The sequence below is a fragment of the Sceloporus occidentalis genome, unplaced genomic scaffold, assembly GCF_023333645.1.
Source record: "Sceloporus occidentalis isolate IW3139 unplaced genomic scaffold, rSceOcc1.0.p SCAF_9, whole genome shotgun sequence".
Classification (NCBI taxonomy): Eukaryota; Metazoa; Chordata; class Lepidosauria; order Squamata; family Phrynosomatidae; genus Sceloporus; species Sceloporus occidentalis.
This window is the reverse complement of record NW_028316989.1, coordinates 47,431,928-47,447,844: the sequence shown is the minus strand read 5'-3', so window position 1 is coordinate 47,447,844 and position 15,917 is coordinate 47,431,928. Positions and strand designations below refer to the sequence as shown.

Sequence of the window (15,917 nt, the reverse complement as noted above, 5' to 3'; positions counted from 1 at the left end):
GACCACTGACCACTACTCTGAGTAGCATGGATCTATTTGGTCTTGATCACTACTCTGACCACTGACCACTACTCTGAGTAGCATGGATCTATTTGGTCTTGACAACTATTCTGACCACTGACCACTACTCTGAGTAGCACTGATCTCTTTCTTCTTGACCACTACTCTGACCACTGCTCTGAGTAGCACTGATCTATTTGGTCTTGACAACTATTCTGACCACTGAGTAGCATGGATCTATTTGGTCTTGACCACTACTCTGACCACTGACCACTACTCTGAGTAGCATGGATCTATTTGGTCTTGACAACTAGTCTGACCACTAACTACTACTCTGAGTAGCACTGATCTATTTGGTCTTGACCACTACTTTGACGACTGACCACTACTCTGAGTAGCACTGATCTATTTGGGAGAAGCTTCATCTTGAGTGAACATGATCCATTCACTTTACAAAAAAGCTACTACGCAGGGAGATGAAACCTACTAGAAATTTTACAGACAGACAAAACAAAACTTTGCTTGCATTTTTGGACTTCTTTCTCCCTGCTGAAATTCATTTTCCTAGTTTTGGCTCAGCTCTCAAATCTGTTCAGGTCGTTTTGAATTCTGATCCTGTTCCCTGGGGCATTAGCTAGCCCTATGAATTTGGTGCCATCTGCAAATTCGATAATCCACCAGACACCACTCTTTTAGAGCACAGTTTGGACCACTCTTGGGCCTAAACATCTGGCAGACATCACAGAAAAAGCAAGCAGGGCGACAGAGAAGTTTTTGCAGTCTGAATGCATGCTACCTTGCCAAGCCAACTGGGTCCAAAAAGGAGGGATAAAGAGGATAACCAACTATTACAAAACTTACTCACAAACAAGAAACAAATACAAACAGAGACAGACACAGAGAGAGAGAGATGCACACGCCAGCAGCCTGTTCTGTCTGAAAGCGCCTTGCCAAGGCAGAGCAGCTGGCTGCATTTAATAGCCAGCATCGTATATAAGCGAACAACAAAATATGCAATTTGCTCAACAACTCATGAGATATCGGGGCAATTCCGCGTAGCGAAAGGGAGGAAAACCTTTAAATGCTCAGGCCCTCGGGGAGCGTGTGGATAATACGTTCATTTCATTATGCCCATTCTCATAAATATTTATTGAACACAAGCTCTCATTGCTCTTTGGAGAGCAGAGGCTGGATGCATTATGGGCTCCCCACTTCAGACCCACAGACTGCCCCTTAGCCCCTTTCATTCAGGCCTTTTTGCAAGATGGTCATTGCTTCCTTGGACTGTGGAGCTGCGGAGTTGGGCAGAATAAAAAGAGACGTGGCTCCTTTTGTTTGCAAAGTGCCATTTGCATAACCTCCAACTGTCCTGATCAGGCAAGTACAGATCTGTGATCCCACATTTGCAGCTGCTTTTAAAAGGTCCCAGTTTCTCTCTCCTCCTCCTCCTTTGTCCTCAGCTTACTTCAGTCGCTATAAACTTGAGTTCAATATGCAAAAGCAGTTTGCACTCAAGTAATTCAACAAGGAGGAAAATAGATTTCCCAGTACATTTAGGCAAAAGCAACCTGCTGCAGCCGCTCCTAGCTTCTGGTGTTCCCCCTCATTCAGTCCTTCTGCCATCTTGGCCACAGTCTGATGTTGCTTGCTACACGGCTCCCAGTTTCCATCTGTGAAATACTGGATGAAATGCATTTATTCTAATGGGATTACCAGGGTATAGCTTGGTGCCTGACCTGTGTGGTGTAGTGGTTTGAGCACTGGACACTGGAGACCAGGATTCATATCTTGGCTTGGCCACTGGATGCTTTTGGGCAAGTCACACTCTCTCAGCTTCAGAAGATGGCAATGGCAAACCCACCCTCTGAAGGAACTTTCCAAGAAAACCGCATGATAGGGTCGATATAGAAACTATTTGAAGGCACACAACAACAGCAGCAGCAACAAGAAAGCTTTTATTGCTGGGATGCTGGAGCTTATTGTCTAAGGCAAATAGGGTTCATGATAAAAACAAGCAAGAAGGATGTGCTTTCTGAGCTTTGAGGCCTTGTGGTTTCTGGCATGCCAAGGCTGAGACCTTGGCATTTGGAAAGCCATGGAAATAGTAGGCAGACTCAGAAGCAAAAATTAAAAGAGCACCAACCACTGAAAATGAAGAGTGCATTCTTTACCATTCGAGGCTGCATCTGGGCTGCAGAATTAATGCAGTTTGACACTGCTTCAACTGTCACGGCTCAACGCTATCGAGGAATCCTGGGATCTGTCGTTTTGTGAGAGATTTAGCCTTCTCCAGCAGACAACAAACTGCAAATCCCAGGACACCATAGGATGGAGCCGTGACATTTAAAGCGGTGTCAAACTGCCTTCATTCTGCACTGTTGTTGTTAAACTCTTTGCAGTTCCCCCCCTTTGCTTCAAGTCCTTACAATGTCCACACACAGAGGAACAAATGCAACTTTGCCATATCCTCATCTCCTTCGTTGTCAATGCTTAGCTGCTCCCTCCCAGGCATGCGGCTACTCTGCAAACCTAAAGAGAGATAGCTATGTGTATTTATAGATGGCTGGCTCCAGGGAAAGGGAGCGCTGTCCCCTGGCCCTGCCCTCCAATGCTCAAGCAGCTATAAATAAGGCACTATTGTGCAGTCTTGCTCCAGCCATATTGCTCTATCTAGCCCTGCAAAGCCAGAGACCAAGGGATTGCAATCAGCTAACAAAAACAATGCAACCTCACATTCATTCAAAAGGATACAGTCATCATCATCATCATCATCATCATCATCATCATCATCATCATCTATCAGGTTCAGTGCAGGCCACATCTTAACTTGACAAACCTATCATTTAGAAGCATAAAGGCCAAGAGCCCACATCAGCGATGCATAGTGTAAATCTTTGCATGCAGAACAATGCGCTGCAGAGCCAGCACAGTATAGTGGTTTGAACGTCAGACGCTGGAGACCAGGGTTCGAGTCCTGGCTCGGCCACAAAAATCCAGCAGTAGACTTTAGGCATGTCACACTCTCTCAGCCTCAGAGGATGACAAAGGCAAACCCCCTCTGAAGAAACTTGCCAAGAAAATCCAGTGATAGGTTTGGCCTTCGGGTCGCCTTAAATCGGAAACGGCATGAAGGCACTTATGGCAACCCTATCTATCATAGGGTTTTCTTGGCAGGTTTTTTTCAGAGTGAGCTTGGCACTGCTATTCTCTGAGGTCAGCTGAGAGTGTGTGACTTGCCCAAAATCACGTAGCGGGTTTCCATGGCCAAGCCTGGATTTGAACCCTGGTCTCCAGAGTCATAGCCCAACAGTCAAACTACTACATGACATTGGCTTAAGTAAATGCCCCCCCCCCCCAGCAAATCGATTCAAGCCAGTCGATTCAAGTGAGAAACAGGGTCATTTGAACTGGTTCAAACCAATTGGCTATCCAGTTTAAAAGGTAGTGGGAATCAGACATGTATTTGGAAAGTGTAGAGAAGGCACCTTTGTCTTGAGAAACGTTCTCTTGGCCAGCCTTGATTATAGATTGCAGTGTTTTGGAAAAACTGTTCCATGCAACCTTCGATGCACAGATCCCTCCTCACTCTCCAAAATCCCCAAATCCTCAAATCCAGCAGCCCTCAGACCTTCGCTCCCAAAGTTTCCATGCCATCTGAGCAACTCTGAGAGGTTCACCAGCTTCCCTTTGAACTGTCCAATTAAATTTCCCACCCAACAAAGCTATTGTATTACAGCTGTCTTGCTGTAGCGGATGGGGCAGAATTGCTAATGAGATCATCACTGCTAATTGGTCTGTAGCCCATTCGTTCTTAAATGAAGTTTCCCAAAATGAAGTACAGTTGTGTGTGTGTGTGTGTGTCTGTGCATCAGACAGATGGAATGCACAAACACACACACACACACACACACACACACCCATGTGCAGAAAGAGAGATTGAGAGAAGGTGCACAAAGCAGAAATCAGGCTTGTGAACATTACAAGAGACAAAAGGAATCATTGGAGTTTATCACATGAAGGTGATCAGGTGTTTATCCCATGAATATCCCGGACACGACATTGCACAAAACCCGCCATTAAAGTGGACACAAAGAAGCATTAATGCGCATCTTTTTACTTTCTGGATTTCAGTGACAATGCGTTTCTGATAGCACTTTGTTTGTGCAATTGTGTGTGATCATCATTTGCCCAATTACTTACCATTTTCTCTTTATTTGCGGAATGCTTTCAATGCGGTTTAATCTCTCTTTAATGCCGAAATTAGCCCCAGTGTGATAAACTCCATTGCAGAACACAAAACGGTGGAATGAGAAGGCAAAAGACAAGGGAGACTTGGAAGACAGGAGGCCTTTCCTTTCCCCCCCCCATAAGATTCCAGGAAACCACATTGATTTTATATGCTGCCTTTCTTCTAAACCGGACCCAAGGTGGCTCACAAAATATACTTTAAAAACAAGAGAACTTTTACTTATTAGTAACTTATTATTGTTTGTCATTGCGTCTTATTAAACTTATTGTTCTTAAAGTTATTGTTGTTTGTGTCTGACTTATGGTGACCTGAAGGCAAATCTATGATGGGATTTTCTTGGGAGGATTTGGTCAGTGGAGGTTTGCCGAACCATTCTGATAACCTTTTGGCTGAACTGGGTTTCATGGCCAAGCGGAAATTGAACCCAGGCCTCTAGAGTCATAGTCCAACACTCAAATCAGGCTGGCTTTCGTTGAATCAGTTTGACACCAGTTTTACTCCCATGGCTCAGTGCTATGCAATTCTGCAAATTGTAGTTTGTTGTGTTACCAGAGCTCTCTGATAGAGAGAGCTAGAGCTAAAGGTTTCTACAGTTAAGCTATGGAAAGCTAAAGGAACTACGGTTCCCAGAATTCCATAGCATTGACCCATCATAGTTAAAGTGGTGTCAAACTGGATTATTTCTGCCGTGTGATTGCAGCTTCAGTGCAACCAGCGAAATCTGGGAAGGACATCCAGCAGAACCAGGCAGAGTGGGATTGGATGACCATTGCAAAAAAACCTTGCAGGCTTTTTGCTTGAATGGGCCTAGCTGCGAGTTCTTTATTATTTATTAACTGAAAGGTTTATATCCTGCCTTTCTGCTTTATCCCTAAAGCACCTGGGGCAGGGTACATATCCTTGCAATCGTAAAACAAACAGAAAGGTCACAGGTAAAAGGTGTTCCAGGGGTTGCTCCGGCATCAAACAGCCAGTTGGGCCAAAGGTATGCGCTGCGAAAGTCTTTGCTCGGTGGTTGGTGCAAAGATCTGTGCATGTTTTCAAGGTGATTGCTGGCTCTTTTTGCCAGGCAGAATATTTGCAAAAGTGGAGGAAGGGAGAGAAGGAAGGGAGGGAGGTGTCCCATGGGTGCATCTGCACTGTAGAAATGATGCAGTTTGACACCATCGCATTTACGTACTTCCATACGAAGGTCAAACAGCAGGCGAACACAGATTGCCAATTTCCACTTCCCCACCCGGCGACCCCTTATCGCGTCATAGTAAATCGATTCTGATCTGCATCTCGTTCACACTGACACTGAATCGATTCATGGATCTGATTCTTGAAATAGATTTTTGAAATCAATTCCAATCCGCATCTGGGTCACACTTGAGTGGAATTGATTTATCCAAAAAGACGCAGAAAAAATCAGCATCAGAAAGACGTGGGTTGAATGGGTCTAGCACATGCCCCCCCTCGCCGAATCACTTCAACGATTTGGTTCAAGCACAAACCAAGGTCATTTAAACCACTTCAAACCGATTTGCGAACTGGTTTAAAATGTAGTGGGAATGACGCCTCAGTTCAGGTGCATTCAAAAGAAGGGATTTTGTAGCGCAATTCATGCACAGCTCATAAGCAAAGATTTACACAACACAAGGCTGATGGAGGATCTTGATGGAAATCTACTCGCTACTCTGTCGCTTAAACCAGGTTTTGGTTTCCCCCATTGGATCAGTTGCATCAAAACAGATTCATGAGTAATCCTGTCCTTCGGTGATGCTTACTCTCCTCTGTGGCATTAATCATGCGCTGGCTCATTTCCCTGTTCCATCTAATTAATTAAGCAGCGACTGCCTTCATTTAAATTACAACGATCAGAAAGGACTTATCCAAACCAAGCCATTGAAGGTCTGTATCAGACTAATTAAATACCAGTTTCTTTTATAAAATGAAAAGGATTCTGAAGGGGGGGCAGCCAATAAATTAGTTTATCCTAGATCAACATACTCATGTAAAGTTTCTAATACCATTGTAATATCTGGAGTCCATATTAATTTCTACCAATGGATTCCACTTTTCATTGGCCAGGGGGAATATTTTCATATCTTGGTCCCTGGCAGAGACTGAGGCCACATCTGCATTGCAAAAATAATATCGTTTGATATTGCTTTAACTGTCATGGCTCCATGCTATGGAATCATGGGATGTGTAGTTCATTAGAGCTCTCTGACAAAGAAGGCTAAATAGCTCACAAAACTACAAAGCCCAGGATTTCATAGCATGGAGCCAGAACAGTTAATGCGGTGTCAAATTGTATTACGTTTGCAGTATGGATGCACTCTGAGATATTTCGGTCGCCCATGTTAAAGATTTCCTTGCAAGAAAAAGCCTTCCTAAAGGTTGCCACCTTCCACAACACAGGGATTGTTTTCCTCTGACGTTTGAAAAAGCTGGGCGGATAAGTGTGAAGATGGATGGGCCCATTAATGGAAGTGACCCGACTGGCCTCTGTTGCAAAGATGAGGGGGTCCCACCCAGGAATTTAACAGCCGGAGCTGAATGTTTTTTAAACTCAAGAGACAGACTGTAAATCATGGAGATTATGCATCTCTTGCTTTTTTGCTTCTCCCTGAAGCCCTGGCTGCAAGGCTGGGCATGAGAGGCCTTTTCACAGATGCAGCTGCACTTGAGCCACCATGGCTGCATCCACACTGGAGAAATAACCCAGTTGGGCACCGCTTTAACTGCCCTGGCTCAAGGCTATGGAATTCTGGGAGCTGGAGTTTGTTGTGGGGCCCAGAGTGGAAAGGGGAGCCTTGCGCTAGACCCATTTAACCCACATCTTTTTGACACTGATTTCCCCCCCGGCATCTTTTGGCATAAATTCATTCTGCACAAGTGTGAACCAGATGCGGATCGGAATCGATTTAAATTTGCCCTTCCACTGGATGGAGCGGGTCCATTTTGAATCGATCCATTCATCAATGTGAACCACAAGTGGGTTATTTTAGTTTATTTTGCAGCAAGAAAATGTGATTGGGGCAAATGTAGCGTGAACCATGTTCCACTGCCCAACTGTTCCATTGATTTGGATTGCAAAGCGATTTATTTGTAAGTGGGAATGCAGCCCAAGATAATTAAATTATTGTGCATCAAACACATCATGAGACAACATGACTCAATGGGAAAGACGATCGTGCTTGGCAAACGTGGAAGGCAGTAGGAAAAAGAGACCATCCCATTACAGGTGGATGGAGTCCATCATGGACGCTAGGGCTGCTGCCTTGAGTTTGCAAAGTCCTGGAAAAACTGTTGATGGACAGTTTTTGGAGATGTCTCATTGATACAATCACCACTGCAAATGACCTGAGAGTGAATAACGGCAACGACCAAAAATAACCCTCCTTTGGGGAAGTGAGGGGGGATCCTTTATGAACATTGCACTGAAGTTCCTCTTTGCAAGAAATTCCAGCCTGGAGTGGCCTTAATTGGGAGCGTGTCCATTTATGGAAGCTGGAATGTAATTAAGCCGTAACCATAGGAACTAAGGCACCTTGACAGGAGGATGACAAACAATGCGGCCGGGATCCTTGCAAAGGCAGGAGGAGCCGGGTCACTGCTAATAATGAACCCAGAATGGATGGCAGTGCTGGGAAACGATGGGCCAGAGCTCATCAAAAGCCCTCCCTGGGTAAGATCAAAAAGGAATCAGGGGGAAAGGAACATGGAGCATGAATACAGGGCTGTCAGGAAAAATGCATTAATTACTCCATGTGAAACCGGGAAGCTTTGTGGGTGTAAGAGATCGCTGAGATGTTTCTTAATGAGAGCGGCATCCAGTCCACTAAGAGTTAGCAATCTTATCCAAAAAGCGTATCCAAGGGAAGCCACGCTGGCCACGCAGCAAAGTAATAACACCCACAATCTACAGCCTTTATGGGCCAACCAAAATGCAAGCTTTCAAAACCTTTTGCCTGATGGAGAAGCCAATGGAGCTTTGAAAGCTTGCGTCATGTATTTTCTGCATGATTTCTGGCATGATTTCCAGACCTTTTGCCATTGCGGTCACTGTCTTCTGGACACGCTCCAGCTTCTCAACAACCTTCTTGAATTGTGGTGCCCAGAACTATACACAGGATCCCAGGGTAGGTCTGATCAGAATAAAGTGGCATTATTACTTCCCTTGATCCAGATACTATACCCCTATTGATGCAGCCTAGGATCATATTGGCTTTCTTAGCTGCTGCATCACACTGTTTAATCTGAGTTAAACTGAGTTTAATCCAAAGTCAGTAAGGAAAACATTAGCTATCATCTGCAAATGTATGAATTCCCTCTGGCTATGGGCTATGCAAGTTACACTATCTCGGTCTCAAAGGAGGGCAAACACCCTTTGAACAAATCTTGCCATAAAAGCCTCATGATATGTTCACCTTAAGATCACCATAAGTCAGAAATGGCTTGAAGGTGCACAACAACAAAAATTTGCACTCAGGACTCATATGGATGGAGAGACAAAGATTCCAATAAGGGTTTAGTATTCATAGCTCAGCCCCTAGATGGACTAATCTGTTGGGTTTTGCTTCTTCCCACATTTGTATCATTTTACTCTCGGGGTCTTTCTGTTCCAAATGTGCAGAGATTTGAAATAAGAGCCAGCATGCGCAGTGGTTTGAGGACTGGACTACAACTCTGGAGACTGGGGTTCAATTCCTGCTCATCCATGAAACCCATTGGGTGAACTTGGGCAGAGGCACACACTCTCTGCCTCAGGAGAAGGCCATGGCAACCCTCCTCTAAATGGACCTTGCCAAGAAATGATGCAGGAGAGGCTTGCCTTAGGGTCGCCATAGATCAGAAATGACTTGAAGGCACACAACGCACATGGAGATGGGAAAAAGTGGAGTAAAATCCATACAATAAGTGAAGAGTGATTAAATTATGGCCCCCATCGCTAGGCTGTTCTCCTTTGCCTTAATGGGTTTTCAGTGTGTTTTGAGAAGGGACGGAGACAAGAGAGTGAGAAATGGCCTAAGTAAAAGCTGGCCACGGATCAAAAGAGACACCTCTCGGAGGAAGGAAGGCGCTTGTCGCCACAAGGGCCCCGAGTCAATGGAAACCTTGTTAGGTGGAGAGCCAGACTCCCTTGCTAACAAGCTCTTATCTCCGTTTTTGTTCCCCATTGAAGGGGGTCCCATCATTAGCCGGAGTGTTAACAAGAGTCCTCTCAATAGCCGCCCAAACTGCCAGGCCCCTCTGAATATTCATGGAGGGAGGGGAGCAAGGGGGATGTGAGAAAGCAAACAAGGGAGATAAAAGGAGCCAAGGGCTGCCCCATTGTCCGCCCAGAAGGCCCTCATGTGCGGTGGGAAAAGGGGGGATTGAATTGCCCAAACAATGATGGGGCGAGGGCTTTCCTCCCCTGCTAAGGGATGCGTGTCCCATCTGCTGGGAGAAGTTATTTTCAGTTTTCAAGACAAGAGATGGAGTTTTTCCATGCAGCTCATTGTGATGGATGTCCAGCCGTGTTCAACCGGGAAATGTAGTTCTGGAAAAAGGACAAAGGTTGGCTGGGTTGGTCTTTCTGAGTAATTCTCACACAAAACTGCAGCACTCAGGATGCTTCACGGAAAGCGAGGGCCATTTGCAATACTCAGGAAACTGCAATATCCAGGGAAGCTTTGAAGAAAACTAGGACCATACTCCTACTACTGGTACTACTACTCTGGTGGTTCAGTGGTTACGTGCCTGTACTGCAGCCACTCACTCACAAACCGCAAGGTTGTGAGTTCAATACCAGCCAGGAGGAGATCAGGGTCAACTCAGCCTGGCATCCTTCCTCCATAGGTTGCTAAAATGTGTTCCCAGCTTGTTAGGGGCAATTGGCTTACACACATTGTACACCGCTTAGGAAGTGCTTAAGTGCACTGATAGGCGGTATAGAAATGTACTTGCTATTGCTATTACTGCTGCTGCTGCTACTACTACTACATTTGTGCCTCCACATTCGCTAGGGTTAGGGGCCCAAGACCCCGTGAATATGGAAAAACTGCCAATAACAAAAAAACGCCATGTTTTTACCTGAGATGACACCTTTCTAGGAATCTCTAGGTCCTCCAGGGCATCTCTGTGGTCAACGTCCGACAGACACTGACCATAGAGTTGTGCTGGAGGAGCTACAAATGCCTAGTAGAGTGTTCTCTCTAGGAATCTCTAGGTCTTTCAGTGCAGCCTTTAGTTAAAGGTGAGCAAAGAGTTGCACTGGAGGACCTAGATATTCCTTGAGGGGACATATCAATCAAATCTGTGAATAGTCAAATCTGCAAATATCAAAGCCGCAAATATGGAGGGATGAGTGTACTTCTTATTATTATTATAATTATTATTATTATTATTATTACTACAGTGTAAGAAAAGCAAAGCAGGGTCCCCCACCAAAAACCCCTCTTGCTCCAAAGCACCCACTTATCCGCTGCACCTTTCTTCACCAAGTTTTCCAAGCTTTTGGCTGCGGCTGGCTATCTGAGCCATAGGTTTCCCTCGGCGGATCAATGGAGGGCAACAGATTTGTGGGTCAAGAAGAGAGGCCTGGCGGAGATGGGGCACGAAGGCTGTCTAACAGCTGCTGGGGGGGGGAGCAGGAGGGGAGGCGAGAGCAAAACAGAGTCCTTTTCTTTTTATAACAAGCAGAGCGGAGAAGCGGCCTGTGAATCACAGCTGGGGAAGGGGAAACCATTTTCTGAAAAAGAAAACCAGAAGATGAAAAAGAAAGAACGAAAGAAAAGAAAGGAGGGAGACTCTCTTTCCCTGGAAAAGGCCCTTGGTGTTTACTTGTCCATTTGACATGAAGGAAAACCCCCAAGAAAGCACATTTAATAGCACTGGGGAAACTAATGATCCTAAACAACCCAGTGAAGGGAGCCAAAGACACTTTGGGAGCAAGCAAACCAAACAGGGGAATACAAAGCAGAAGGGCTTTGGACACAGTCTCTCTGCTGGCAGCAGGGCTCTCCGGCAGGGAGTTCGCCTTTGCCTGGCAAATGGAAATGGATCCTCGCCTCCAAAAGGCTGAAACCTCCCTCCCTACACACACACACACACACACACACACACACACACACACACACACAGAGCTTGGAAAGGGGCTACAGAACACAAGATTAATTCACCCCTTCCCTGTTGTTTTGCCTTTGGCCAAAAACCAGCCCTGCAAAGCTAATGGGTTTTTCCTTCTTCTTCTTCTTGAAGTGGTAGGATGCAACGAGAGAGGATGCAGAAGTAGGGCACTGCTCTCCAAAGGAGAGTTTTCCCTCCTGGTCAAATTTTCTTTCAGTCCCTAATTTTTATTATCATTTTTATTAGAATCATAGAATCATAGAGTTGGAAGAGACCACAAGGGCCATCCATTGCAACCCCCTGCCATGCAGGAAATCCAGATCAAAGCATCGCCAACAGATGGCCATCCAGCCTCCGTTTGAAGACCTTCAAGGAGGGAGACTCCACTACACTCCAAGGAAGGAGTGTGTTCCACTGTCGAACAGCCCTTACTGTCAAGAAGTTCCTCCTAATGTTGAGGTGCAATCTCTTTTCCTGCAGCTTGCATCCATTGTTTCGGGTCCTGTTCTCTGGAGCAGCAGAAAACAAGCTTGCTCCCTCCTCAATATGACATCCCTTCAAGTATTTAAATAGGGCTATCATATCACCTCTTAACCTTCTCTTCTCCAGGCTAAACATCCCCAGCTCCTTAAGTTGATCCTCATAGGGCATGGTTTCCAGACCTTTCACCATTTTAGTCACCCTCCTCTGAACACGCTCCTCCAGTTTCTCAATGTCCTTTTTGAATTGTGGCGCCCAGAACTGGACACAATATTCCAGGTGGGGCCTGACCAGAGCAGAATATAGTGGTACTATTACTTCCCTGGATCTAGATACGATACTTCTATTGATGCAGCCTAAAATCGCATCAATAGAAGTATCGTATCTATTTTATCAAGTTTTCATTAATAATTAAAACCATGATTTACAAAACAGGAATATACTGTACAATAGCTGTGATTATTTGCACAAGTACCAATAACGCTATTTAGACATGTCTATGTGATACAACTTCCCAAAAGTTCAGTTTGTGTCTACTCCCCCAAACTCCGGCCTCATTCCCACTATCTTTTAAACTGGATTGCAAATCGGTTTGAACCGATGGTTAAATGACCATGGTTCACACTCGAACTGCTGAAGCGATTTGGAGAGGGGGGCCATGCGCTAGACCCATTTAACCCAGGTCTTTTTGACACTGATTTTTTCTGCGTCTTTTTGGATAAATCGATTCTGCGCAAGTGTGAACCAGATGCGGATTGGGTTCAATTTAAATCTGCCCTTCGGCTGGCTGGAACCAAATCATTTTGAACCAGTTCATTAGTGAATGTGAACCACATGAAAATGCGATCGGGGCAAATGTAGCGGGAACCACACTCCGCTGTCCAATCGATCCATTGATTCAGATTGCAAACCGATTTATTTGTAAGTGGGAATGAGATTCTTCTAGATTCCTTTTCATTGATTTTCCATCAAACAAAATTCTAAACAGTCCTCCTAAATTTGCCCACCATTTCATATTTATATATCCCTGCTTATTTAGTCCCTTCATTTTTTACAACATTCCGCTACTGGAGACAATTCCTCCTCTGTTTCTTCAATATCTTTATTGCTCAAGTAACCAGTTAGTTTATCTCTTTCTACTACATTGTTAACCTTTAATATCCACTCATCTATTTTTGGTACTTCCCAGTTTCTCCCCCCAAAAAATCAACCTGGCCATTGTAATAAAATACAACAGGATTCAAGAACAGAGCTATTGCTAGACTAAAGGTGTTGTTGTTGTGTGCCCTCAAGTCGTTTCCGACTTATGGTGATCCTAAGGCAAACCTATCATGGGGTTTGCTCAGAGGATTGCTTTTCACTGGACACAGAGAGGGTGGGAAAAATAATGGTATTTAATAAATTGCATGCCTTTATGATTCCCTAAATCCTCCTGGCCCTTTCTGGATGCATTTAACACACTCACTCACGGCTCCAATTTCTAAAAGCAGTGGGATCAATCCCAAATGTCTGCATATTTGTTTCAGACACGGCCTGCCAATAGTTTGGATGCGGATGTCTTCCCAGGTCCAAGAAACCTTTCTTGGGAAGCCTGCCTTCCTTCAGGCCAACGACTTTGAAGTCATTGAAAATAACTTTTCTGAAAGACAGCCGCAACTTGACGGGGCAGAGAAACCATTTTGTTGCAACAGGTCCCTGGAGGCAGCAGGAGTTTCCAACGTTTTTATGGTACAGCTGGAGGATCTGGATGTTTTTGACTGGTTTAAGTGCCCAAATGGCTGCCCTGGAGTCCATACTATGTAGTTTCACTTTAAGGTTACACACTGGGTGCAATCCAAAACTGCTTGAGAAGCGATAGAAACCCAGCCCTTAAGTGGAGAAAGAGAACTATTCCATGATCAACAGATTTATTATTTTATGAACTTCATGGACCACAGCCCACTACGTCAGATGCACAAAACTACGGCGAGTAAATTCATTCTGAATTCTAAATGAGAGTCTATCAACCTTTTTTCGTAGTTATTATATGCCCTCCAACTGTCCCGATTTGGCAGGGAAGACCCAATTAATCCTGCGCTTTTCCATCTTTTCAGCTGATTTTAAAATGTCCTGGTTTCTCTCCTCTTCCTCTTTGCCTCTCTTCATCTTCAGCTTACTGTTGTACTTTGTTGTGGCTAAATTTCTCACAAAACTGCAAATCCCAGAATTCCATAGCACTGAGACATGGCAGTTAAAATGGCATCAAACTGCATTAATTTCTGCAGTGCAGATTCAGCCATTGGCTCTCACCCAATAAATGAAGTCATTCAAAGTCCCTTTGTGTGCATTACTGTGTTATACTGTCACATACAACAACAGCAACGTTTTGGTTAGAACATAATGGTGTGTCTGTTTGAACTACTCAGTACTGGAAGAAATAGGTGGAAATGATCCTTGAGTTACCCAGCCTCTTGCAATTGAGAAGGGCAAGACTTCTCCTCCTCCTCTTCTCTCCTCTCCGTTGAACTGAGTTCAAACTCATTTTGCACCTTGAATTCAGTTTGCAGCAATTGAAGTTAGTTGAGGATAAAGTTGTAAGGAGAAGAAAGAAACTGGGAAATTATAGAAGCTGCTGGAAAAAGTGGGACAGCAGAGGATTTATCAGGACACTCCTTGCCAAACTGGGACACTTGGAGAGGATTGCGCGCGATACCAGCAAAACTACTGTATACACTTAACTATAAATCGACCTCATGTATAAGTCAAAGGTAGGTTTTGAGGCTAAAATTATGGGTTTTGATATGACCCGTGGATAAGTCGAGGGTAAAAATGAAAGCCATGTAACAAAGGATCTGAAGGATGGAGCAGATGAAAATGATGCCAAAGAACTTGCAAAATTCCAATTGTTTTGTGTTCACACTAAAGGTTGGATGGATGAGAGAATAAAGTGCAGAATGGGGATCAGTGCTATCAGGACAGATTATGTTCTTGCCTTTCACCAGGAGATGTTTTCACCATAGACATGGTGTCCATCAAAAATGTAAGGGCAATGGCAATGTTAGGTGAGTTTGCTATACAAACCTGGAAAAAGTGGCACAGCGTACCCATAAGATCCCCACATTTCTTTCCTTTCCCTGCAGCTGCAACCCAACAGCCCTTTTCCTCAGGAAGATGCTCCCTGTTCCCAGTCGGCATTATACCCAGTGCAAAACAATTAGCAAAACAAGGTGATAATTGTTCTTTGGAGCTCGAAGGGACAGGCATTTCTAACCAAAGCCTCATAGAGATTAAGTGCGCCCCTCACCTTTCCAAGCTGCGTGGGCCAGGCTGAGGAGGCTTAGGTTTCTCTCTTCTAGCAGCAGCGCATAAGTTGGCATAATGGAAACTGTTGTTCTTCGACTGTGACTGCGCAATCTGAGAACAGAGAAGAAGCAACTGGCATTAAGGAAACACAATGCGCATTCTTCTCGCTGGACACATTGAGTAAGAAAGCTCAGACCATGGCGTCATGGCATCCAGTCCTCACTGACTTGGATCAAAATTGGAAGTAACCAAGAAACTGCATTGAGTGTGGGAAAAATTAGAAACAATTCAGCTTGACACCACTTTAACTGCCATGGCTCTATGCTATGGAATTCTGGGATTTTATAGTTTGTTGCGGCACCCCAGATCTCCAACAGAGAAAGCAAAATGTCTCACAAAACTACAGTTCCCGGAATGTCATAGCTTTGAGCCATAGCAGTTCAAAGTTGTGTTGACCTGGATTATATCTGCAGTGTGGATGCAGCCACAGTTTAGCTCAGTTTCCATTTGCTCTTATCTTGTGTTACAGCATCCCCTGCTGGCATCTAAGGCACTCCTTTTCAAGTCACAGTTAAGAGTAAAAACAGATCATACAGAGCCTATGACTGTCATTTCTTCTCCAAGCGGCTACTAAATATGGATGTAGATGAGTGGCAGAGAGAGTGAAAGGATGTTCCCAGTATTTATGTTATCTGCAGTTTTAAATGTATATGTATATATACAGTTTCTTAGAAAGGCAGAGAATTCAAACAGGTATTGCTGACCTTTTTACCATATATATGAGTGCCAGCACGGCATAGTGGTT

General features: G+C 44.5%; 1 protein-coding gene across 1 annotated transcript in view; it reads right to left on the bottom strand.

The window, feature by feature from the left end:
• Nucleotides 1-15,217, bottom strand: part of LOC149307473 (immunoglobulin superfamily DCC subclass member 4-like) — a 55,582-nt gene extending 40,365 nt beyond the window's left edge. The window contains exon 1 of the mRNA XM_089539245.1: nucleotides 15,114-15,217. Coding sequence (XP_089395371.1) covers nucleotides 15,114-15,186 — 73 coding nt within the window. The 5' untranslated portion in view covers nucleotides 15,187-15,217. The remainder of the gene's footprint in view (nucleotides 1-15,113) is intronic.
• Nucleotides 15,218-15,917: the final 700 nt, after the last annotated feature.